This window comes from Mandrillus leucophaeus, unplaced genomic scaffold (genome assembly GCF_000951045.1).
Source record: "Mandrillus leucophaeus isolate KB7577 unplaced genomic scaffold, Mleu.le_1.0 Scaffold64, whole genome shotgun sequence".
In the NCBI taxonomy this organism is placed as follows: domain Eukaryota; kingdom Metazoa; phylum Chordata; class Mammalia; order Primates; family Cercopithecidae; genus Mandrillus; species Mandrillus leucophaeus.
The window spans coordinates 5884314-5909257 of NW_012106919.1; the positions used below are offsets into that span (position 1 = coordinate 5884314).

General features: G+C 40.9%; 1 protein-coding gene across 3 annotated transcripts in view; it reads right to left on the reverse strand.

Moving 5' to 3' along the window:
* Positions 1-9224: 9224 nt before the first annotated feature.
* The window catches only part of CD58 (CD58 molecule), a 58261-nt gene continuing 42541 nt past the window's right edge, over positions 9225-24944 (reverse strand). Inside the window, exons 4-6 of one of the 3 annotated variants that reach the window (XM_012000830.1) lie at positions 16606-16683; positions 13942-13978; positions 9225-9531 (exon numbers count right to left, since the gene is read on the reverse strand). In XM_012000830.1, coding sequence (XP_011856220.1) covers positions 9522-9531; positions 13942-13978; positions 16606-16683 — 125 coding nt within the window. In that variant the 3' untranslated portion in view covers positions 9225-9521. Of the gene's footprint in view, positions 9532-13941; positions 14014-16605; positions 16684-24944 lie in introns of all 3 variants that reach the window. The other 2 variants (XR_001008320.1, XM_012000831.1) reach the window with 2 other exon arrangements.

Genomic DNA, 24944 nt, shown 5'->3' on the forward strand with positions numbered 1-24944 from the left:
ACCATGCCTGGCTCATTTTTTGTATTTTTAGTAGAGGCAGGCACAGTGTTAGCCAGGATGGTCTCGATCTCCTGACCTGGTGATCTGCCCGCCTTGGCCTCCCAAAGTGCTGGGATTACAGGCATGAGCCACTGTGCCCGGCTTCTGGACCATTTTTAATCATCCCTTGAAGCTTTCATTTACTCTGTTAAGTGATTTATGATAGCAAAATGTCAATATTTGTAACATTTTTCTGTCTTACCCAACAGGGCAGGGAATGGAAGCTGACAAGCTAGCTGCAAAAATTAATTAAAGCGATGAATTATTTTTTAAAACACAAAAATGGGCAAACGGTACAAATAGGCAATTCATAAAACAAACTCATATGATCAAAAACATATGAAATGATTTTAGACTAGTAGTCAGAGTAATGTTTAAATTTAAGAAGCAGTGAGATATTTCTTTACTTCTATCAGAATGATCAAGATTTAGAAAGATGAATATCTATTGCTAGTGGGAATACAGGGAAAAGGTTACTTTAATATTTGTTCTTGGATGTTGTCTTAGTTCATTTTGTGTTGCTATAACCAAATACCTGAGACTGGGTAATTTATAAAGAAAAAATTTAATTTCTCATATATTGGAGGCTGGGAAGTCCGAGGTCCCAAGTGGCCACTTCTGGTGAGGGCTTTCCTGCTGGTGGGAACTCTGTGCAGAGTCCTGAGGTGGCACAGAGCATCACACAGTGAAGGGGTCCAAGATAGAGCCAAACAGGCCTTTATAACAGAGCCACTCCTGCAATAACTACCCCACTCCTGTGATAACACATTAACCCATTAATCCATTTATAAGAGCAAAGCTGTCATGACTCAATCACCTCTTAAAGGTTCCACTTCTTAATACTATTACAATGGGGATTAAGTTTCAACCTGAGTTTCGTAGGAGACACACATTTAAACCATAGAGGGTATTATAGCCTTTTTGGAAAGCAATCTGGTGATATCTATTATATAGTTTGGATATGTGTCCTCTCTAAATCTCATGTTGAAATGTAATCCTCAGCATTAGAGGTGGGGCCTGGTGGAAGGTGATTGGATCATGGGGATGGATTTCTCATAAATGGTTTAGCACCATCCCCTTGGTGCTGTCCCCACAATAGTGAGAGTTCTCCTGAAATCTGGTTGTTTAAAAGTGTGTGGCGCCCTCCTCCGACTTGCTCCTGCTCTTGCTGGGTGACATGTCTGCTACTGGTTCACCTTCTGCCATGAGTAAAACTCCCTGAGGCCTCCTCAAAAGTAAAAGCTCCCTGAGGAAAAGCAGATGCCAGTGCCTTGCTTGTACAGCCCGCAGAACTACGAGCCAATTAAATCTCTTTTCTTCATAAATTACCCAGCCTCAGTTACTTCTTTATAACAAAGCAAGAACAGCCTAACACAATCTATTAAAATTGAAGTGCCTTTAGTCCCAGCTACTGGGGAGGCTGAGGCAAGGGGATCATTGAGCACAGGAGTTCAAGGCTCCAGTGAGGTATGATTGCATTTATGAGAGCCACTACACTCCAGCTTATGGGCAACATAGTGAGACCCTGTCTCTGAAAAAAAGAAAATTAAATTAAAAATACATACACCTTTTGACTTAGCATTTCTATTCATGGGAATCTACCCCATAGGAATACCTAAATGTGTGTCTATATAAATGAGGATATATAATAAACTATTGTTTCCACCAAATAAATAATAAATTTGGTGGAAAACAAACAAAACCTAGAAGCAAAGCAAATGTTCTTCAAAAGAAGAATGGTTGAATATATTTAGACTTGCCGAGAAATATGCTGCAGCCATTAAAAAATAAACTGGAGGCTGGATGCAGTGGAACATGCCTGTAATTCCAGCACTTTGGAGAGACTGAGGCAGATGGATCATTTGAGCTCGGGAGTTTAAAAACAGCCTGGGGAACATGGCAAGACTCCATCTTTACTAAAAATACAAAAAAGAAAAAAAAATAGCAGGGCATGGTTGTGCATGCCTGTGGTCCCAGCTACTCAGGAGGCTGAGGTGAGAGAATCACTTGAGCCTTGGGGTTGGAGGCTGCAGTGAGCCAATATCACTTCAGCCTGGGTGACAGAGTGAGACCCTGTCTCAAAAATAAAATAAAATAAATTGGAGCTACATCAGGTGACTCATAGAGATTAGAATGAATCATTGATGAGACAAAGCTGAGTGAATAAAATTAGGCATAAAATTATCTTAATTTTACAAAGAAGTAATGCCACTCTCCCCATCCCATGTGTGTATGGGAGCCAACACACATGAGCGTGGAGGATCCAGAACACATTGGATCCTGATCAATATGGCAGGATCCAGACCAAGCTTTCTTCATGGGTTTTGGGGGCTGGACAGTCATATGATGCAGACAAGGGTGTCAGGGAGTCGGAGAAAATGAGGGAGGACCCAAGCAGAAGAAAACGATGGCATCAAAATTAAAACTATATATATAATATGTAATTACATAGTAATTACATGTTATATGTTTAAAAATCACATAGTGATTATATATAATATGCATTTTCTTCTTACATCCACTCATAGACTTTTACATTTATGTGTTATGTATTAATGTAAAAGTATATTTATTGTGAGTAGATGTAAGAAGAAAAATTTTAAATTATGTATATATATCTTATTTTTGTTAACCTAAAACGTAGAAATATACATTCCTTCACTAAGATTTTGACATAGTCAAAGTCTTTTCATTGAGACTACGTACATTTTTCAGAGTTCTTCCTTATTCTTTCATACAAAAATCACGTCTTTAATGCATTGTCTACAATTTCTAATTTCAGTTTCTGCATAGTGGAATGAGAGCTTAAAGATACTTGCAAAGCAATTTTAGTACAGAAACCTTATAGACAGTGGTACTTTTCCCACTGTCTTTTCAGCTGTCTTGCTTGTACCCAATCCACGAATCTAATTTTGGCATCTCTCCTATATTAAGTCTTCGTAAAACTGTCAACTTGTTTCTTATAAAAAACAATAACTCTTTCTCTTTTGCATTCACACTTCACCAGCTTACGTGACAATGTTAAAGTATAGCTAATATAATAGATCTTGGGAACAAACACATCTCGTTGTAGGCAACATTCATGTCAGCGGGTAGCCACCATTATCTGTGGCATCCTGGAAGGCATGGGCATCCTTCTGGCCTGAGCATTCAGTGAGCCCAGGAACTGAGTCAGTTCCTAGTAGCAGCACTGAAAATCCTCATGTGCCATGAGTTGATGAGTGGGTAACTAGCCTGTCAGGATATACCTAGCTCTCTGATTTTACTGTTATTCTATGATTAAAATATCTAGGGCTGTGCGTGGGCATAGGCTGGGAGGCATGGAGGATTACATCCTCCTTTTTCAAATTGTGTAGCATTTTGCTAATGTGGCAAAGTTTGTGATGAGTGGCATGGCTTGGGTAGGGCAGACAGCACACTACAATCCTGTCTTGGGAGCAGCAAGGCAGTGCTGGGACAGGACTATGACCCAGATTCATATCTCCTAGTCACTGCTAGGTGACTGTGGACATGTCGTCTCAACTCAGTACATCTGTTGTCTTCAAAATGGGGTGATGCTATCTGATTCACCAAGATGTTTTGAGATTTAAACAAGATAAACATTTTTTAAAGTATTTGCCACAATGACAGGGCCATCAGAGTTACTTTCATACCTACACACCCTGTGTACATTTGTAGCAATGGGATGGAGGGAGGGACTTCATCTCTATGACAAGCAGCAAGGTTCCTGGGGAAGAGTCTATTTTTTGGAGGCAGGCACAGGAGATCTGGATACTGCTTTCACCCGCTGCCCGTTGCACATCCTTGGTCAAGTCACTTAATCTCCCTGAATTTCAGTTGTGTCACCCAGGAATAATAGTAGGAAAATTCCATCTAGCTTGAGCTATTGTGGTGCGGATTAAATAGAGATTATGGGACCAAAGGTGGCTGGAACACAGGAGAGGCAGAATAGATTTTATCCTTGTAGGTGTGACTCAGTCCATAAACTAAGATCTGAAAGAAAAAAATATGCCTTCTAGTTTCGGTGACTCAACTTCCCATTTCTCTTGGTTGGTGAAGAATTTAAACCCCACCCCTTCCTGGGGAGCCTGCTGCCCTGGCACTGTGGACCATGACTTCACATTATGAAGCAGGGTGAGGATTTGCCCTTGATCTTCAATCTACACAGCTTAAGGCCAGATGTGCTTTGCCCTGTCTTCCTGTCCTGTGTCTCTCTTGCTCCCAGGACATGTTCAAAGCACACAATTATCCCCACAGCTTGAGTTCAGAGCCAGGAAACATATGAGTGCAAGAAAATGGGAGGAGTAGAGCTTGTGAACTGGAGAGAGATGCCCATCTAAAGGCATGTCATTTTTCTTTTTTTTTTTTTTAAGTTTAATACTGTGAGGGCCAAATAAAACATGCCTGTGGGTTGACTGGGCCATGGGCCTCTTCACTGCTCTGTGAATGTGCAGGGCCTGCTCTCACTTCAGGGCCTCTGCTGGGAATTCCCAACTTGGCATCCCATTTGTGACCCCCTGACAGCTCTGCTGGAAGATCCCTCAGTGAGGTCTTTCCTTGTCCCTTCCTACACTCCCCACCCCTTCCCTGTTCTATTCTTCTCTATGGCTCTTAGTGCTGTGGTTTATTTACCCTGGTTAATGTCTATCTCTATCCAGTAGAATGCAAGCCCCAAGTAGACAGTCAAGAACTATGTGTTGAATGAATGGGTGGATGGATGGATGGATGACTTCATCGTGGAATGAGATACTCGCCTTAGGCAGAAATTGTAAGGGCAACATCAAAAACCTCAGTAATCAAGATCAATAATATTTTAATGCATTTTTTTTTTAGTCACAGTGCAAAAAATCTGTGATGAACAAACTGTCAAATTTTTAAATAAAGGCACATCCAAAAGAAGTTGCAAGTGAGCTAAAGTTAATTTAAAATTATTTAAAATCCTCACTTGTTCAAGAAAAAATTCTCAAACACGGCAGTGTTCTCAATTGAAAACAAAATAGGAAGTAGATTTTGAAATTTTTACTAATGAGTGTTCTTCCATCAAAGCCAGGAAAGTAACATTCTAATAAATTCTGGGGCTTTTGTTTGTTTGTTTGGTATAAGTAAAATATTTAAACTTAATGTAGAGTTTTAATGTACCTACTTTTCAATTTTCCATCTTTTTTTTATGCTACCTCAGTGTTCTGAAAAAAAATAACCAATTAAAATACATCAAGGCCAGGTGTATGGCTCACACCTGTAATCCGAGGCACTTTGGGAGGCTGAGACGGGAGTATCTCTTGAGCCTAGAATTCAAGGCTAGCCTGGGCAACATAACAAGAACCTGTTTTTGTATTTTTTAAAAGTAAAAAAAAAAAAAAAAGAAAGAAAAATTTTTTTAAAAGGGAAATACATCAAGACCTGTACCACAGAGGCCCACATTTTTCTTTTGCTCCAGGCTATATGTGGGTTGCCAGGGCAATGGTTCTCAGCAGATGCATGCTGATGAAGCAGTATCATGAGCCATCCTTCCCAAGCAGACTGTTGTAATGTTCACAGCCTAAATTGCTTTCATCTACAGCAGTGAGAGGTGTGGGATTTCAGGAGCCTGCTGAGGGAGACTGCCTCTTTGGGGGTGCTTTTCAGTCATCCCCAAATCAAGCCATGTGGGCCTACTCCAGTGAGCACTAGTTTTTCCTTTGCATGGAAGGATCTTGAAAAAGAAAAAGAATTGTTGAGATCAAGAAGAGGAAAGGCTTGGGGAGAGAGGAAGGACTCGACCTCATTTTCTAGATATCAGACGTCAACACAGGCGGCTTGGGCAGTCCCCATATTTGTTCACATTGAATTTACTTCTGCCATTATCCACCACTCCCGCTCTGACCCAGAGATGCCTCCCAAAACACCCAGCACCACAAGCCCTCGCCAGGTGCTGGGCTGCAGCTGGGCTCACGCTGCATAGCCCAGAAGCCAGTGCCATCTTCCCCAAACCGGTGCCACTCCACACCAGGAGTGGTTGTGGGGAGGTGCCCTGGTGTTGTGGAAAAGCACTGGAGTGGCGACCAGGGTACTGGAGTTCCTGCCATGAACTAGGTACAAGACCTTGGTCCAATTACCTTCCCTATCGCAGTCCAAGTTTTCTTGTCTGTCTGACGAGGTCTCTGGGGACCCATCTAGCCTTAAGAGTCTAGAAAGCAGAGTTCAGCTTAGTATTCGATGTATTTGCTACATGCTCAACGTAAGTGGTTAAAAGCCAATGACCTCTTTAGAGAATACCTAAATTAAAGATAGACTCTTTCTTGGAGCAAACACAAAACAAAACTTGGAGAAGACTTTCGGAGGGCTCCCTACTACATGTGGAAGATTGACTGCACACATTTATCTTCTTACATTATAGCTTGGTGGTTAAGAGACTTCTGGGGCCACACTGTTTGGGGTTGAATCCTGGCTCCGCCACTTATAACTGACCTGAGACAAGTCTCTGTCCATTTCTTCATATGCAAAACAAAGAACTGAGGACAGGGCGATAAGGTGGCTGTCTGGAAGCCAAGAAGAGAGCCCTCACCAGGAACTGAATTGGCCAGCACCTTGTTCTTCGACTTTCCAGCCTCTAGAACTATGAGAAGTAAACATGTGTTTAAGACAGCCAGCACCATCCAAACAGACTAATACAAATGAAGAGACTGGTTTTAGGAGGAGCAAGGAGAGTGTATCCTAGATTAAGAGGAGGGGAGGCAAAGTGCAGTGGTGCTGAGGGAGCTGGGTGTGTAGATGTGATGGAAGTGTGAGGGAGGTCTCTTCTGAATGCTATTTTTTTCCAGAGAGTTGAGAAGCAAAGTGATCAGTTGAGAGTGAGGACACAGGATTGAAGATCTAGGAAGAGAAGTGAAGAGACGGCAACAAAGCAATGTAATGAAGACATTTGAGAAACACTACAAATCTGCCAAACGTTTGAAGTAATTAAAGATAAACTAATCAGCTTGGTGGTCAATTTTTCTCCAGGTACATCCAGCAGTTTGGGTGCAGAGAGGAAACTGGTAGAGATAACTATAACCATGGCTGGGACTTGGCCAAATGAGAATGGCAAAGTGAGAGAGGAAAAGAGTGATGGTAAAGGAGTATTTGTAGGCCAGGCGCAGTGGCTCATGCCTGTAATCCCAGCACTTTGGGAGGCCAAGGCAGGCAAATCACCTGAGGTCAGGAGTTCAAGACTAGTCTGGCCAAAATGGTGAAACCGCATCTCTACTAACAATACAAAAAATAAATAAATTAGCTGGGCGTGGTGGCGCACACCTGTAATCCCAGCTACTTGGAAGGCTGAACCTGGGAGGTGGAGGTTGCAGTGAGCCAAGATCGCACCACTGCACTCCAGCCTGGGCAGCAAGAGTGAAAGTCCGTCTCAAAGAAGAAAAGAAAAGAAAAAAAAAGAATAGAAAAGAAAAGAAAAGAAAAAGAAAAGGAAAAGGAGTAATTGTAATGATGAACAATGGGAATCTAAGCCAGGTAAGAGGAAGAGTGAGAACTCGAAGGGGTTCAGGGCCAGGAAACAGGTAGCAAGGTCACTGGCTTGTAGGTTCTAGTGGGGTTGAAGAATTTTTGGAGTTGGAGCCCTCAAGGGAGTGACGTGAAAGATATGAAGTAGGGACTAGCAAAGTCAGATGCTTGTTACAGAGACTATGTGGGCATGCTGCAGATATAGGACAGGAGTATGGCTATGGGGTGGCTAGCTAAAAAAAAGAAGAAAAGACCATGCTAGGCTATTAGATTTGTAGGTTTTGAAAGCATTCAAAATCTGGAAGAAGTGATGTCACAGAGAAGACTTTGACATACTGCTAAAACCTCCAAGGGGTGAGGAATAACAAAGATAACTGGAACAAGGGATGTCAGGTGGTGATGATTAGCTGGCATGAGCATCAGAGTCAAGGAAAGAGCACTGGTCTGCAGGCAGAGAAGAGCAAGGAGGACATCTTCTTTCTCCCAATCCCTGAATACAAGGGATGCAGGAAAGAAAACAGCTACTCCTTGAGAGGCTGTGGGAGGCAGCATCCCCGGGGAGAGTTGGGTTTCGATTAGAACAGCGAGGCAAAGGAGACATTCACAGAAGAGGACATCAGGGATGTCGCTGCTGATGGATGGGGGCAGAAAGCGGGGCATACAGAGCTACACGGGACAGAAGTCTCCAGGTGAGTCATGGGCTTCCTACAGGGCCTGGGATAAAGGGTTTGACAAGATTAGTCTGAGACAGGATAGGAAGCCATGCCACCTGGAGATGGGGGAGCTGGGGAGATGCGGGTCTTCCTGGAAACACTCAGGGCTCCTTTCCCACTCTTGCTGAGGCCTGTGGAAGTTCAGATGCAGGCTGTTCTAGAGAGAACACATGTAGCCCGAGGGCTTTTTTTGTTTTTTTTATTTTTTTTGTTTTGAGATGGAGTCTCATTCTGTCCTGCAGGCTGGAGTGCAGTGGTGCGACCTCAGCTCACTGCAAGCTCCGCCTCCCGGGTTCACGCCATTCTCCTGCCTCAGCCTCCTGAGTAGCTGGGACTACAGGCGCCCGCCACCACGCCTGGCTAATTTTTTGTATTTTTAGTAGAGTTGGGGTTTCACCATGTTAGCCAGAATGGTCTCGATCTCCTGACCTCATGATCCACCCGCCTTGACAGGCCCATCTTGGAGTCAAGAAATATTGATTTCTTCCTTCAGGCTGGAGACTCTCATGTGATAGGAATTCCAGTGCAGGCACAAGCTGAAGCATCTGTGTATTGACTTGGGTTTACATGGCTGCTGGGGGCAACTGGCGCCGTCCACCTCCTCAGGAGTGGTTGCCACTCAGTATTTGTTATGACTACGGTTTTCCAGCTATTGTCTGCGTTGACCTCCCAGTGTGACAGCTAACCAATGCAACAAACTAAGTAGGCTAATGAATGGCAGCGAGAGAAGTCTCCCCGCCCCACCTGTGTTATACAACTGCACTGGATGGTGGTGATCTGGTCTTTTCAAAAGCAGCAGAAGTAAAGACCCATGTGTTCACTTGCCTCCTACCTACCGCAGTGGAACCCAATGAGGGACAGTACTTTTCTCCCTCACTCCATGAATGACCCTATAATGAATTATTTTTCCCCTAAAGCAAGGGAGAAAGAGTATAGATTTTAAAAGGGTACGTGACCCTTATTTTTCTATCTTAGGAAAACAGTAGACAAACCACCTAGTCACTTATGTACATATTTACATTTATTTACAAAAGTTTCCATATCATCAGTAAAAACAATTTAGTGACAAAAAAGCAAGCACCCCGTCATATAATAGGTTGATGACACTTGAAACTAATGCATGTTCTTTGTTTGTAAGTATTTCTTCTTAAAAAAAAATAGCTGCTTCAAGTTACATTTCCAACAGTTCTTCGAAAATGGAAATTTTTCAAAAATTTCTCTTCAAATGAGAAATTAGATGGCTTTTTAGTTTTCAAAATAATTTGTTATGCTGTTGTCTTCATCTTCTGTTACCAATCAATTGGAGCTACAAAAAAAAATTTCATATTATTAACTTGTAAAATGCAGTAAATCTGGGCTGCAGACCAGGAGTCTTAATTACCCTCCTATTCCAATGTGAATAGCCCTTTTGTAATAAACTCATCAAAGCCAGGGAGCTAGGGAGCAGGGATGGAGGAAGAACCGCCTTGAGTGCTCTTGGGATGGTAGTCTGAGTCCCACCTGAAGAACAGCCTTCAGGAGGCTGCACTCAATAGCAGCCCCAAGGCTCCTCCCGCCGACTCTCTGAGTATAACTGAAAGACTGAAAAACAGAGCTGAGACTGTTAGACCCCTATGTAAACTGTCACCCATTTCTAACAGCTACTTCCTTCTTCGCTACATGAAACGCCTGGGGATGGTTCTCTTCCAACTCAAACTTATCTTCCTCTTTAGTCACCTCTGTGGCAATGACAGAACAATCTCTGGCTGTCTCAGAGTAAATCCACCAAAAAACAAAACCACATCCTTGAGCAAGCCCTCAAACCGAGTCCATTTCCTGGCCTCCTCCCCCATGGTCTGCGTATTTCCATGGAGCTCAAAATCAGACCAGGCCAGAGCTCCCCAAACATTTGTATCTCATCAGTAACAAGAATTCATGAGAAATTAGTGCTGGGGTCACGGGGTGAGGTAAAGGAGAGCAAACTACAAGTTTCCCTCCTTGGGAGCCTCACAGAACATGAAATGGGTGGTGTGACTTTCTGAGGGGGATAAAGACAGTGGGAAATGTTTTTAAACCAGATTGGCTGGCACAGGATTCTTGCTGGGACAGCTTTTTGCCTGTCTCTGCTCCCCTGCCCTCTCCCAGCAGTCTCCTCACCCACTAGAAGGAATCAAGCCTGCTTCTCCAGCTTGGCTCCTGCCTGAGATCCCACCTGTAAATCATTCTTCTCGGAGAAATAGGACTCCCTGTTTCCTTTTTAATTTGGCTGACTTTGTGATCTGTTTTCTAGACGCTTACACAAAAAATACCACGGCACTCAGAAATTGCCTATGTTGAACTGCCGGGGTGGGAAGTGTGGCGTGGTCATTTCCCGTCAGATGTCTGCTTATCTACTCATCTGTCCTCTGTTGTTCCTAATTGGGTTTAGTTCTTCCTGGTCCTGCCCTCATGCAGCTGGGGAAATACTGCATTTGTTCCTGGTTATGCTTGCCCCTTTCTCATCTCCTCCCCCGATCCCCTCCATCTCCACCATATATAGAACCTTTTAACATTTTAATTTAACTTAATTTTTTGGATGCCCAGGCTGGTCTCTAACTACTAGGCTCAAGAAATCCTCCCACTAACTCCTAAGCTCATGTAATCCTCCCACCTCAGCCTCCCAAGTAGCTGAGACTACAGGTGTGTGCTACCACACCCAGCTTCATAACCCTTTAGTAACTGAGCTTAGGGAATTCCCCCTGCTGCCACAGTGGGTTCTTTAAGTTTAAAACTGATTATTAAATAGGCAGTAAACACACATGATGCAGAATTTGAATAGTAAATAAAAATATACCAAGAAAAGTAAGCTCTTCTCTCAATCTCAGCCCCAAATACTCGGGTCTCTCCCTAGAATGTCACCTGAGGGAGGTCAGTGTTACCTTTCTAGACTCTTCATTCCAAAGCAGTGCTTTTCATGCAAAATGTTCCTGCTCAAGAACCTACAATGGCTGCCTATTTCCATATCACTCCATTCCAAGGACCTCCTTGCAAATATTCAGTGTCTTTTGCCTCTACTTCAACTCGATGCCAGGCAGGTCAACCTTACTATCAAATAAATCACAACAGATTTAATTCCCTCTCATGTATTTGCCTCTGCTGTTTATCCCACCTGGAAAGGCTTTTCTATTCCACTCTCATTCTGAAAATGTAGGTCACATCCTACTCCCTCCAAAGCTTTTCTGATTATTCTGGCCTCTTCAACTCCCCTGCACTGGTTGCTCAGCCCTCACCATCGTATCACACATTCTGCCTATCACCTGTGCTTCCTGCCTAAGTCCTTCTAAGAGTTTCTTACGCTCACGTGCATCCTTTCTCTCTCCCTGGTGTGGCCACAAGCTTCTTGTGGGAGGAACCCTATTATATGCTTTCTCTGAATCCCACACAACGTCTAGCCTCGCTGGGTATTCTGACTCTACCCTATTAGCTCGCACAGTGCCTGGTATCGCCTAATCTCCAAAATGTTTATTGTGATGAAAGGAACAGATGAAGCAATGAGTTCTGGAATGCCCATTGCCTTTCCCCATGGCCCTGGATGATGCCCCCCTACCCCCATCATTGGTGGTGGTGGCTTTGCCTCCCCCAACCACTCAGAGTTCCCCTCCACTGTAACCAACTAGATCTCAGCAGAGACCTGACTTGGCTCTTGCACTCTCACTGGGGCTCACGCATATTGTTCAGATCTGAAATGCCCTCCTCTGACCACAAGCCTGGAGGTCTCTACCTCTCCTGCCTCACCTCATCTCCAGCTACTTGGTTCCTCTCTGCCTGGCCTCCCGGCCCATCAACCCCTCATGGCCTTGGGTCCTCCCAGCTTGGGCCTGTGGCTGACTGAGCTGCCCCTTGGACTCCCTTGCCTCCACGCCTCCTGCCACAGCTTGTTTCTCCTGCGCTGTTCCACTTGGCAGCTGAGGAGAAAGGACACCTTGTGGCCCATCCATCGATCCCACCTCACCTAGGTCTTTGCTGCTGCTTAGCCATCCTCCCTTCATCCCTGCACTGACCACAGCAACTGACTCAACAAAACCAAAGGTCTTAACCCCTCGCCTACCTCCTTGTCTTTGCAACTTTAACATGTAGCCTCCTCCCTCAAGTCTCTAATGTGGGGGTACCCTGGCTCTGATCCTGGACTTTGCTTCCCCAGTCCTGCCTCCTCTGCTTTTTTCCCATCACCCTAGGGCATCTGGTTTTTCTTTTTTAGTGACCTCAGGTGTTCATGGCATCAATTACTGTCCGGATGAAGAGGGGCCCCAATCTGTAACTCTAGCCTGAAACCCACATCTCCAATTCTGTACATGGACATCACTACCCAGGTAATACACCAGCACCCCAAAATCAACTTGTCAAAGCAAAAATTCACAATTTTCCTTCCCAAGCAAGATTCCCTGTGTGACTCCTCTGGGACACTTGGTCCTGTCACTTTTATTTTTCTTGAAAAATAATAGTAACAATCATCATAATGGCTAACATTTATTGAACGCTATTACGAGCCAGCCACTATTGTAAGCATTTTACTTATATTACTATATTTTGACACAGTTATTTCTGTTATTATCTATGCTATCATTGTCATTTCTATATTATCATTATGCCCATTTTCCACAGAAAACAACCAAAGCACTGAGAATTTAAGTGACTTGTCCAAGGCCTGTGAGAAATGGAGCTAGCATCTGAACCAGGGGGTTTGGCACCAGAGCCTACACTGCCAGATGAAAGTTTTGCTAACAGGACCTCTGCTGTTTCTCTCAAACCTAGCTCTGCGTATTCAGTTCTGCCACCATCACCCCGACTCAGCCCCTCTTCTCTGCTTGGCTGGATTATTTCATTACTCTACTAACCAGTGTCCTCATCTCATCTCCTATTAATTCGTCCCATGCTTTGCCAGCAGAGTGATCTTACTAAAGCATAGTTCTGCTAGAAAACTCTGCGGTTCTCCCCAAATGACCCAAAGCCTCTCTCAAAGTCTCAGCCTGGCCCAACCTGCCGGCCCAGCACCATCTTTCTCTAACGCCTCAACACTCGCTGCTCCAAAGAGGATGGCTTGCTACTTCTTCTTCTGCCCTTCACACCCTGGGCCTTAACTCTTCCCCTCATCCCTCAACACCCAGCTCGTGCTTCTGCCTCCTGACTACCAGTGGGATCTGCTAGGAGGGGGCCTCCTGGAGCATCCTATGGCAGTTTACTAAACCAACATTGCTGCTAATTGTGTTTGTATCCTATCTTTTATTTGCGACTACAAGCTCAGCTCTGACCCTGGCTCCTGAAGTGAACCCTATCCCTGATCCAACTTTTCCTGGAATGGGAGGTGGAGGGAGTGTATTGTAGTGCTTAACAGTATAACTCTCGGAGTCCAAAGACTTAGATTTAAATCCCAGCCCACCACTTATTAGAAATGTGACCTTGATATCTCACTTGACTTCTACAAATCTCATGTGCACTGTCTCTAAGCAAGGGGTAGGATACTCCTCCTGCAAGGTTCATTGAGAGGGTTCCAGGAGATGACATGCAGAGAGTGGCTAGTGCAGTGCATGGTACACAGTTGGTACTTAATACACTATGGTTCGTATATCTGCTGATGTTACTTCTTATTACTGTACAAGGCAACCAACAGATGAGTAGAATCTGGCTTCCCAAATAATGGGCATCTACAGCAGGGCTGCTGTTGTTCTGGCACACCGTGCACAGCCTGCAGGGTACTTACTTGCTTCTGTCTGGTTTTCTGCCACATTTCCGAGTACCTAAAAATGAATAAGTTGTCTTCTCAATTAAAGAACTGAAAAGAAAAGCTGAAATGTGGGGTTACTGACTGCCTATTAGAGGCCTAAATATGGAAAACTAAGCCAGAGCCCCATCACCCTGGGATTTCCTGCTATCCTGTATGCTTAAATCAAATTGGCTACAGAGCTGGTCCAAAGAGTTGTTCAAAATTGGTCAGAACATGATAGAAAACCAAATGCAAAAACTGTTGGCAAAATAGCTAATTTTACCTTATGCATAAGGCTGAAGATGCAGGGAAGGCTAGAATGGGTTGGACCAGTGCTGTCTAATAGAAATATAATGCAAGCCACATAAGCAATTTAAAATTTTTGGTAACCACATTACAAAGTAAGAAGAAAAAGGTAATTTTTAATATTTTATTTAGCATAATCTGTCACAAATACAAACTTATTTCCACATGTACTCAATATAAACATTTTCTAATTCTTTCACACACGGTCTTAGAAACTTATTATTTTATACTCACAACACATGATAATTTGGACTCCCACATTTGAAGTGCTCCATAGCCACATGTAGCTCATGGCTACTATTTCAGACATCAAGACAGTGCTCCCACACATGCATGCATTGCTTTCCTGCCCACAGTAGGCATTCGCCCTACCCTAGAAATATGCTAGTGGTCCAGAAGACTAGTCAATAGGGTTGACTAGAGCTTATAAAGTTGTCTGTCAACTACAACTAGGCAGCTGGAGCTGTTTCCATTCAACTCTTTCCTCTTCTGAAGGTTCCATGCCAAACATCTCACTGTTTCCCAATTAATGACATTAAGGTTGCTTAAAGGTTGAGATGCTTGCTGAGTTTTTCTGTTTTTTTGAGACAGGGTCTCACTCCATCACCCAGGCTGGAGTGCAGTGGCACAATCTCAGCTCACTGCAACCTCTGCCTCCCTCCCGCCTCAGTCTCCTGAATAGCTAGGACTACAGGCATGCACCCCCATGCCTGGCTAATTTTTGTATTTTTTTTTGTAGAGATAGTGTTTCACCATGTTGTGCAGGCTGGTCTCAAACTCCTGGGCTCAAGTGATGCACCCACCTCAACCTCTCAATGTGCTGGGATTACAGGCATGAGCCACTATGCCTGGCCTCCAATTTTTTTTTTTTTTTAAGAACAAATTTTTTCAGATTATCTGGGGCTAACAGTACTGACCATGGGAGTAATTTTCTGTATATTGAATGACCTTTTTTTTTTTTTTTTTTTTAAGTTAAATCCAATTGTTTTGAAGTTCTATGGAAACTCAGTGCCACCTCTCTTTAGCTCAGACATCCTGGGTTAGTCCTTTAATTGAGATCTACAACAACAATTAGATCTGAGTGGAAAATGATTTTGGATTCTAGGAACCAACCTGTTCAGGACATAATTAACTATTATACTGCTATTTGGGGATTAAAATAGATTTTTTAAAAATCTGAGCTCCCAAAATATTTTATGCACCGGGTAATAGCTGAAAACTTTCTTCAGCTGATTGTTATAATACTGTTTAGTGGAGAGTCAACTGATTGATAATCTATTACTTAGGGATGGATTTTCATGGTATTTACAACTTATAATATGAAAATGTTATTTTCAGGAAATTATATTTAGCACTGATATCCCAAAATAGTCTAGGTCTGCAATGACCAAGAAAACTTTCTGCAATGATAGGATTATTCCTTATCTGGGCTATCCAGTATGGTAGCCACTAGCCAGATGTAGGTATTGAGTACTTCAAAGGTGGTTAGTGCAACTGAGGAATGAATCTTAAATTTAATGGTATTTCATTTTAAATTCTATATTTAAATAATCACACGTGGCTAACTGGCTACTATACTGAACAGTGCAGGTCTAGGGAAACTGAAACTAGTTTACAAACTTGATTCAAGACACAATGGGTCCTAGATGCTATCACTTGTAGAAAGTTTACTTTTTGGCATTCTCTGTCTGGTCTATTTCTTTTTGGTGAAGGCTGATATGGAAACTGCTGTGGCATCAAGAATATCTACTCTTCAGATTTACAGCCTACTCTCTGTCTTTTGGGATTTGAGAGGGATTACTCATTACCAGGAATGAACAGGCTGGGAACAAATTCTCCAAGTCATCAGTTCTCCAAGCTGTGTGACTGGCCCAAGATCGCTGGGGGACTGAGAAAGGCTCAGGTAATACAAGCGCGATTACTTGTATTACACAAGTCACTTCACTCAACCAAAACTCCTTTCCTACCTGGGAGCCCCATTCGTGGTATATGACATGAAAATTACACAGGTGGCAGCCTAAAGAAGTCTTTAGCAAACTCCGACTTGAAGACCAGAAGTTTAACTATATTTTGAAGCAGATCACAGGTAAAAGGAGACTATGCAACAGGTCCAGGCTATGTTCCCAGGCCTGTAAAGCTCTCTGTGGCCCAAGGATTCATTCTACCTTGAGATAATGTAGGATCTTTGGAGGAACCTAGCATGCTCAGCAGTCCCACATAAGTAAAGCAAAAGAGCTTTTGTTTCTTTTCAAATATCTAAAATTTCAAACTTTATTTTCATCCTTAAACTATTTTCTGGCCTTTGGAAAACCAATGCAAGTTTGAAAATTATTTTGTTTTAAAAAACATACATACCATGCACATACAGCACAACACATGTTACAATTAGTGCTAATGCTACAGGTATAAGCACATATCTGTGTCTTGAATGACCTATAAAAAAAGAAAAGAAAAGAAATTCAACTAGTTGAACTGATCAAAATGGATCCTCATTATTTGCAGATTCCACCTTGCAATTTGCTTATTTGCTGAAATTTATTTGTAGTCCACAAATCAACACCCATAGCAGTCATTCTCAGACATAAGAACAGTGATGAAAACTTTTGAGTCACCCAATAAGCAGATTCCCAGCAGAGGTGGAAGAAAGTGAAGCTCTGCCTTCTTGTTTCAGTTCTTACACTGTTAACAAGTGTCCTATTTGCAGTCTATTTAGTGCCATGATTTTGCATTTTTACGCTTTTTTGTTGGTGATTTCACTATTTTAAATGGTCCCAAAGTATAGTGTTGAAGTGCTGACAAGAGTTCCTAAGTGCAAGAAGGCTGCGATGTGCCTTGCAGAGAAAATAGGTGTATTAGATAAGCTTCACTTAGGCATGAGTTATAGTGCTGTTGGCTATGAGTTTAATGTTAATAAATCAACACTATATATTAAGGTTCATTTAAACAAAACACACATAAAACAAGGTTATAAACAGATCATTAACAAAAATGTTATGACTAGAGGCTTACAGGAACCTACCCCTGTATTTCCCCCAGGAACATTACTTCAATACTTGCTATTTCAGTGTTAACTTGACTCTGTAGAACTACTATGAATAACAAGATTCGACTATTTCTAAACAAACTTATATGCACAAGCTTGATACATTCCAGACCCTGTGTTATTTAATAAAAGAAGCAAATATTCCACTAGAAGGTTTGTTTCTGACCATTTCATATTGCCAGTGGAAGCAGAACTTGGCATTGTGTTTGGTAGGGCAATTCTGGCAGTTGTATATAATAAGCCTTAAAAATATTTATCATGAAGCATCTAGGCATTGTACTAAGTCATGTGCCTATAGTCTCACTAAGTCATTACAATGTTGGGCAAGTGTCTTAACCTCTCAGTGCCTCCATTTTCTCCTAGGGTAACTATACATGGGACTAATAAATATACTTATCTCATAGGGTAGTTGCACTTAAGAACAGCTGTTATATATTGTCATTAACCTATTGAGTAGATGTTATTGGTATCTCTATTAACATTTTGTGACTCTGCAATTCCATTTCTAAGATGTCATCCTGGGGAAACTACCAATGGTGTGCCCTTCTTCTCCCCGTAAAAAGGCACAAAGATATTTACTGCAGCCTTACTTAGTATACCATAAGGCAAAAATAACCTAAGTTGTTTTCACAGCAGCCCCTTGTTTTCACAAAAAACTGTGGTATGTTCACGAGGTAAACTCTATCCAGCTATTGAAAATCCAAAATCAGAGTACACAGTGCACTGCTAAAGGACTGGGGAGGGGTCACTAAGAGCAAATGTGACATGGATATGGGAAAGGAGGGGAAAGGAAGGGAGAGGAAGAAGAGAGAGAGAAAATGAATGAATAAATAAGAATAAGATCACACTTTCCTTTTATTAAGAACACAGGTGTGTTGGAACAAATAGGCAGTCACCTATTGGTCAGATTTGAGAAGAAACTGATAGGTGCCCCTGAACATCATTTTCCCTTCTTTAGTAGCAGAATTCAGATTTTCTTTGGCAATAATACTCCCCCAGTAGTGTCTGTATACTTTCCTCAGGTGGCATACAATGCCTGGTTGCTTTTCTTTTCATGATGTCAATGCCATTGAAGATCATTGTCTAGAGCCATAATTTCATCAAGGGTTTGTAGAGTGGTTTAGTCTATCATTCCTTCTTTACTAACTACAATCTTCACATAAAGATAAACTGCCCCCATCAACAATGTGGTTACTCTGAGGTTCAGTTTATAAAGGAAAAACAGTGTTTGATTCTTCTCTTTCTTTACCGTTTTTTCAAAATAATGAGTTAGCTCCCAAGCATTCTCTAGAGATGACCAATGAGTTTTTAAATTTGTTTTTAGTACCATTATGAACTCATGAACTGAGCACAATTGATGTGTTTCAATCTACTGAAGTTGTTATTCTTATTGATGTTCCAATTGTCTTATTTTTGGCCAGAGGGAACCTCTTCAGAGTGGCTCCTGAGTCCTGCTGGTACCATCATAGTAAGTCTTTTTGATAGCTTTCTTGTTATGCGGTAAAACAAGATATTCAAGGCTTATTTTAATGCATTCCATGCGCCAGATATGGAATCAGCCAACTGTCCCAAAGGCCCTGGTTCATTTTCATGGGAAATGGTAATTAGATACCATAATCTGGGTGAAGGTGGCCAATTATCCTGGTTTTCCTGAAACTGAGGAGTTTCCTGGGATGTGAAATTTGGGTGCGGAAACTGGGAAGTCTGGGCACACCAGGTAACACTGGTCACTCAAATCTGGGTCCAAGAATCAAGAAGCATGCAAATTGCTACGAGATTGGCTCTTGTTTCTAGAACATTTCAAAGGACAGAACCAGGAAATACATGATTTTCTAAGAGACAAAATACATTGATGGGTCATGCTGGCATTATGTTGAACCCTATTCAGTTGCCAAGATTCAATGGTTTTTGACTAGAGAAACAGCAATTTCATATGGTTCAAATTAATACCTTTAAATAAATCCAGGGCTACAGTTTTTACTTAACCTAATCAATTTACAGCTGAATCTCCTTTCTTTCATGCCAAACATCCCAATATTCAATAACAACAATATAAATATTCACTTGCACTTTCCTGCAGTACATACTGAACAGTAACCAAATACCAGCATTACCACTAACTATATATAATTACTTAAAACATTACAATTTTTTTCTTTGTAGTTCTTTTTATCCTTAGAATGCAGCCCCTTGAAATATGCACCCAAATTACTATGTTTTTAAAACACTTGGAATTGTTCCTCTATTTGGGGTTATTCCACAAACTTGATTCATGGCTTAGTACATTAGCTTCATTTGGCTTTAAATATTTTTGAGTTTCAGGTTCACAAAAAAACTGGACAGAGGTTACAGAAAGTTTGCACATATACCCTGCCCCTACACATGCATAGCCTCCCCATTATCAACATCCCTCACCAGAGTGGCACATTTTTTAGAATTAATGAAACTACTCTGATACATCATTATCACTAAAAAATCCATACCTTACATTAGCATTCAGTTGTACATTCTGTGGGTTTGGACAAATGTATAACATCATTACAGTATCATACAGAGTATTTTCACTGCCCCCAAACTCCTCTGTGTTCCACCTATTCACATTCCCTGCCAACCACTAATCTTTTTACAGTCTCCACAGTTTTGCCTTTTCCAGAATGTCATATAGGTAAAATTACATAGCATGTAGTCTGTTCAGATTGGATTCTTTGACTTAGTAATATGAATTTAAGTTTCCTTCATGTCTTTTCATGACTTGATAGTTCTTTTCAGTGCTGAATAATATTCTACTGTCTGTTTGTGCCACAGTTTATTTGTCTATTCATTTCCTGAAGGACATCTTGGTTGCTTCCAAGTTTTCGCAATTATTAATAAAGATCTATAACCATCCGTGTGCAGGTTTTTATGTCAACATAAGTTTTTTTTTAATGCCTTTGGGTAAATAGAAAGAAGCATGACTGTTGTGCTGAATGGTAAGAGTATGTACAGTTTTGTAAGAAACTGCCAAACTGTCTTCCAAAGTGGCTGTACCATTTTGCATTCCCACTTGCAATGAATAAAAGTTGCTCCACGTTCTCACCGACATTTGGTGCTGTCAGTTGCTCCACGTTCTCACCGGCATTTGGTGCTGTCCAGATTTTGGTCAGTGTGATAGGCATGAAGTGGTATTTCATTGTTGTCTTAGTTTCCATTTTCCTGATGCCTGTTGACATAGGACATGCCCAGCTAATTTTTGTAATTTTAGTAGAAATGGGGTTTCTCCATGTTGGCCAGACTAGTCTTGAACTCCTGACCTCAGGTGATTCACCTGCCTCAGCCTCCCAAAGTGCTGGGATTACAGGTGTAAGCCACTGCGCCCAGCCCTGGAATATCTTTTTATATCCCTACTTGCTCTCTGTATATCTTCTTTGGAGAGGTGTCTGATGAGGTCTTTCACTCATTTTTTAATTGGGTTGTTTGTGTTTTTCTTGTTGAGTTTTAAGAGTTTTTTTTGTATATTTTGGATAATAGTCTTTTATGAGATGTGTCTTTTGCAAATATTTTCTCCCAGTCTGTGGCTTGGCTTCTAATTCTCTTAAAATTGTCTTTCACAGAGCAATGTTTTTAATTTTAATGAAGTACAGCTTACCAATTACTTCATTCATGAATCATGTCTTTGGTGTTGCAGCTAAAAATCATCACCATATCCAAAGTTATCTAGGTTTTCTCTTATGTTTTAGGAGTCTTATGGTTTTGTATTTTACATTTAGATCTATGGTCCATTTTGAGTACAATTTTGTGAAGGGCATAAGGTCTGTGTTTAGATTAATTTTTTTGCATATGGATGTCCAGTTGTTACAGCACTATTTGTTGAAAAGATCATCTTTGCTCCGTTGTATTGTCTTTGCTCCCGTCAAAGATCAGTTGACCATATTTATGTTGGTCTATTTCTGGGCTCTCTATTCTGATTCACTGATCTATTTGTCTTTTATTTTTCCACCAATACCACACTATGTTGACTAGTGTAGCTTTATAGTAAGTCTTGAAGTTGAGGAGTATCAGTCCTCCAATTTTGTTCTCCTTCAATATTTTGCTGGCTATTCTGGTCTTTTGCCTGCCCATTTAACTTTAAAATCAGTTTGTTGATATCCACAAATGACTTCTGATATTTTGCTTGGGATTGCACTGAATTTATAGAGCAAATTGGAAATAACCAACATCTTCACAATAAGGAGTCTTCCTATCTATGAACATAGAATATCTCTCCATTTATTTTGTTCTTTGATTTTGTTCATCAGTTTTGTTGATTTTCTCATATAAATCTGGTATGTATTTTGTTAGACTTGTACCTAAGTATTGCATTTTTGGGGTGCTAAGGTAAATGGTGTTCTGTTTTAAACTTCAAATTCCACTTGTTCATTGCTGTTATATAGAAAAGTGATTGACTTTTGTATATTAACTTTGTATCCTACAACCTTGTTAGAGTTTTTTATTAGTTCCAGGAGGCTTTTTGTCAATTCCTTTGGATTATACACATAGATATTCATGTCATCTGAGAACCAAAACAAGTTTCTTTCTTTCTTCTCATCTGTATAAATTTTATTTCCTTTTCTTGTCTTATGGCATTAGTTAGTGCTTATAATACAATATTAAAAAGGAGTGGTGAGAAGAACATTCTTTCCTTGTTCCTAGTCTTAGTGGGAAAGCTTCAAGTTTCTCACCATTACAGATGATGTTAGCTGCAGGGTTTTTTGTAGGCATTTGTTAACAAATTGAAAAAGTTTCCCCTCTATTCCTAGTTTACTGAGAGTTTTTATCATAAATTGATGTTGGATTTTGTCAAATGCTTTTTCTGTATCTATTGGTATGATAATGTGATTTTTCTTTCATAGTCTGTCAATGTGATGGATTAACTGATTTTCATATGTTGAATCTGCCTTGCATACCTGAGATATATACCACTTAGTCATGATGTATAATTCTTTCTATATGCTGTTGGATCCAATTTGCTAATATTTTGTTTAAGATTTCTACATGTATGTTCATGAGAAATATTTGTCTTAATTTTCTTTTCTTGTATTGTTATTTGGTTTTAGCACAATAATAATGCTGGCCTCATAAAATGAGTTGGAAAGTATGCCCTCTTCTTCTATCTTCTAAAATAGATTATAGAGAATTGATATTTCTTCCTTAAATATCTGGTAGAACTCACCAGTGAACCCATCTGAACCTGGTGCTTTCTGTTTTGGAAGATTATTAATTATTGATTTGATTTCTTTAAAATACCAGGCTCAAGTGATCCTCCCACCTCAGTCTCCCAAGTAGCGAGGACTACAGACACATGCCACAACACCTCAGTAATCTTTTAATTTTTAGTAGAGATAGGGTCTCCCTATGTTGCCCAGGCTGGTCTCAAACTCTCAGCCTCAAGCAATCCTCCTGTCTTGGCCTCACAAAGTGTTGGGACTATAGGCATAAGCCACTGCATGCAGCCTTCTTTCTCAATTTTTAAAAGCAGAGTGCACATTCTTAATCACTATTCTTCCTGGTGGAAAGTCATAAAAGTAACAAGAGACCAACTTAAATCAGTCCAAAAATTCTACTTCTGTTTCTGCCTGTTACATTTCATCTGGTTCAAACTTTGTTCAAATATTCTTAACATTCTTCATTTCAGTCTACATAATATTATTTCCTATGCTGCATTTCTTTCCTTCTTCTCTTTTTTCCTACTTCTCCATATTTTTGTGTTTCTATGATGAATTTTTCCAATTTCTCCCATTTTTTTTAGGAGTAAGATCAAAGGGTGTTTTTTTGAGGCTCTACCTTCAGGGTCCTTCAGTGACTTACTCCCTGCAGGTAACATAATGTCCACCCCAGCTATGAAAGAAAAATCATCTAGTTGAACTCAGAACAATGTTTGTTCTACATAACTTCAGGTCGGAGCTGAGCAATGTTTCTTTTATGTTCTTGGTCCATAAATATGGACAACAGTTGGAAACTGGTACTCTAGAGAATATCCTCTTGCCTACTCCTTCAAAAAATATGCACTTTCCCTGGGCTCGCGATTACAGTTCTGTGTCAATGCGGAGGGTGTTACAATCGCCCTACTTCTTCCCAGCAGTTACCTAAGAGAATGATGAAGTCCACTAGGTTTCTTTATCTGGAAATAACCTTTGACTCTCAAAGGTACTCAGATTTTCTTTTCCTCTTTCACAGCCAGATATATAACTGGCCTATTGGACTATCCCTCTTCTTACTTAAAGCCCAGGAATCTGGTTCCTACCCTCATCTATTCACAAGGTCTGTCAACAATGACCTCCGAAGTGCAAATCCACAACCTCTTCTACATTGTCCTCCTTAAACCATTGGTTGTATATAACATTATACCAAATGTCCTGTCTCTTGAAACTCTTCCTGTATCCTGAATAACAACTACCAGTTTTATGGTGACTAACCATCATCAATACCCTTTCCCACATGCTATTTTATTTAATTTCCTCAGCCCTTGTAAAGTAAGTGTTATTATCCCCCACATTCACACTGCCAGTAAGCAATGAAATCAGGTCTAGGACCCAGGTTTTCTCACTCCCAATCCCACGTTCTCTTCTATCCAGAATTTTCTCCTGCCCTCAACTTCTCAATTTTCTAATCTGTGTAAGTCTGTCTATATTCACATGCTGCCATAAACCAGCTTTCTGACCTTGAGGTCTCTGAAAATCTGTAGCATGGGCATAAAACCTCCATGCTATCTACTCTGACCACAGATAAGGAGATAAGGAGGAGCAAACTGTAGGAGCATGACACAAAGAAAATAAATAATTGCTCACTAGCTTTCTTTCCATCTTCCAATGCCTTGGAGCTGCAATTTTCAAATGGTTTATCAATGGAAGTAAATTCCAATTCCAGATTATAATTCTACATCTTTGAGTTATCTTCTTACTTTCACTTACCAATACAGTGGGGAAGACACAGTGCTTTGAGTTCAGATGGAGTTGAATGTCAAATCCTGGCTTTGCTCTTAATAAACGTGTATATTTGGTCAAGTTATTTAGCCTCACTGTGCCTCAGATACCTCCTTTATAAATACCCACACCATTGGTTTGTTGTGTGGATTAAATGTGACACATTTATGTAAATCATTTACAGGAGTTGTTGTGGAGGAGGCCTTCAGTAAATATTAGTTCATTCCCTCAATACAATAGGAGGTGGACAAGAACTCCATCGTCAATCTTAACTATCTCTAAAATTCTCCTTTAGATTGTGTTTAACTAGTTAATAACCCCAGCACCCCATTTCTGGGTTGCAGTGATAGTATGACAGTAGATGTAATGGCTAAAATGACCACAAACCACAAAAAGGTCCTACTAGACAAAATGTTACAAAAAACATGAGAAAATGAGATTTAAAATCAAGTAACATTTGACCAATATCTACTATGTATATCTACATGGTATGGGTTTCTCTAGCTCACTCCTATGAATAAATCAAAGAAAACTTTAAACTTTGATTTGAGATATATAGTCAGGATGGTATCATACAAAAACACTCTAGAATTCAAAGACCTAAATTTTAATTCTATCTCCAATACTTAAACGACCTTGGGAAAGTCACCCCACCTGGTTCAACCTGTCTCCTCATTCTTTTTTTTTTTTTTGAGACGGAGTCTTGCTCTGTC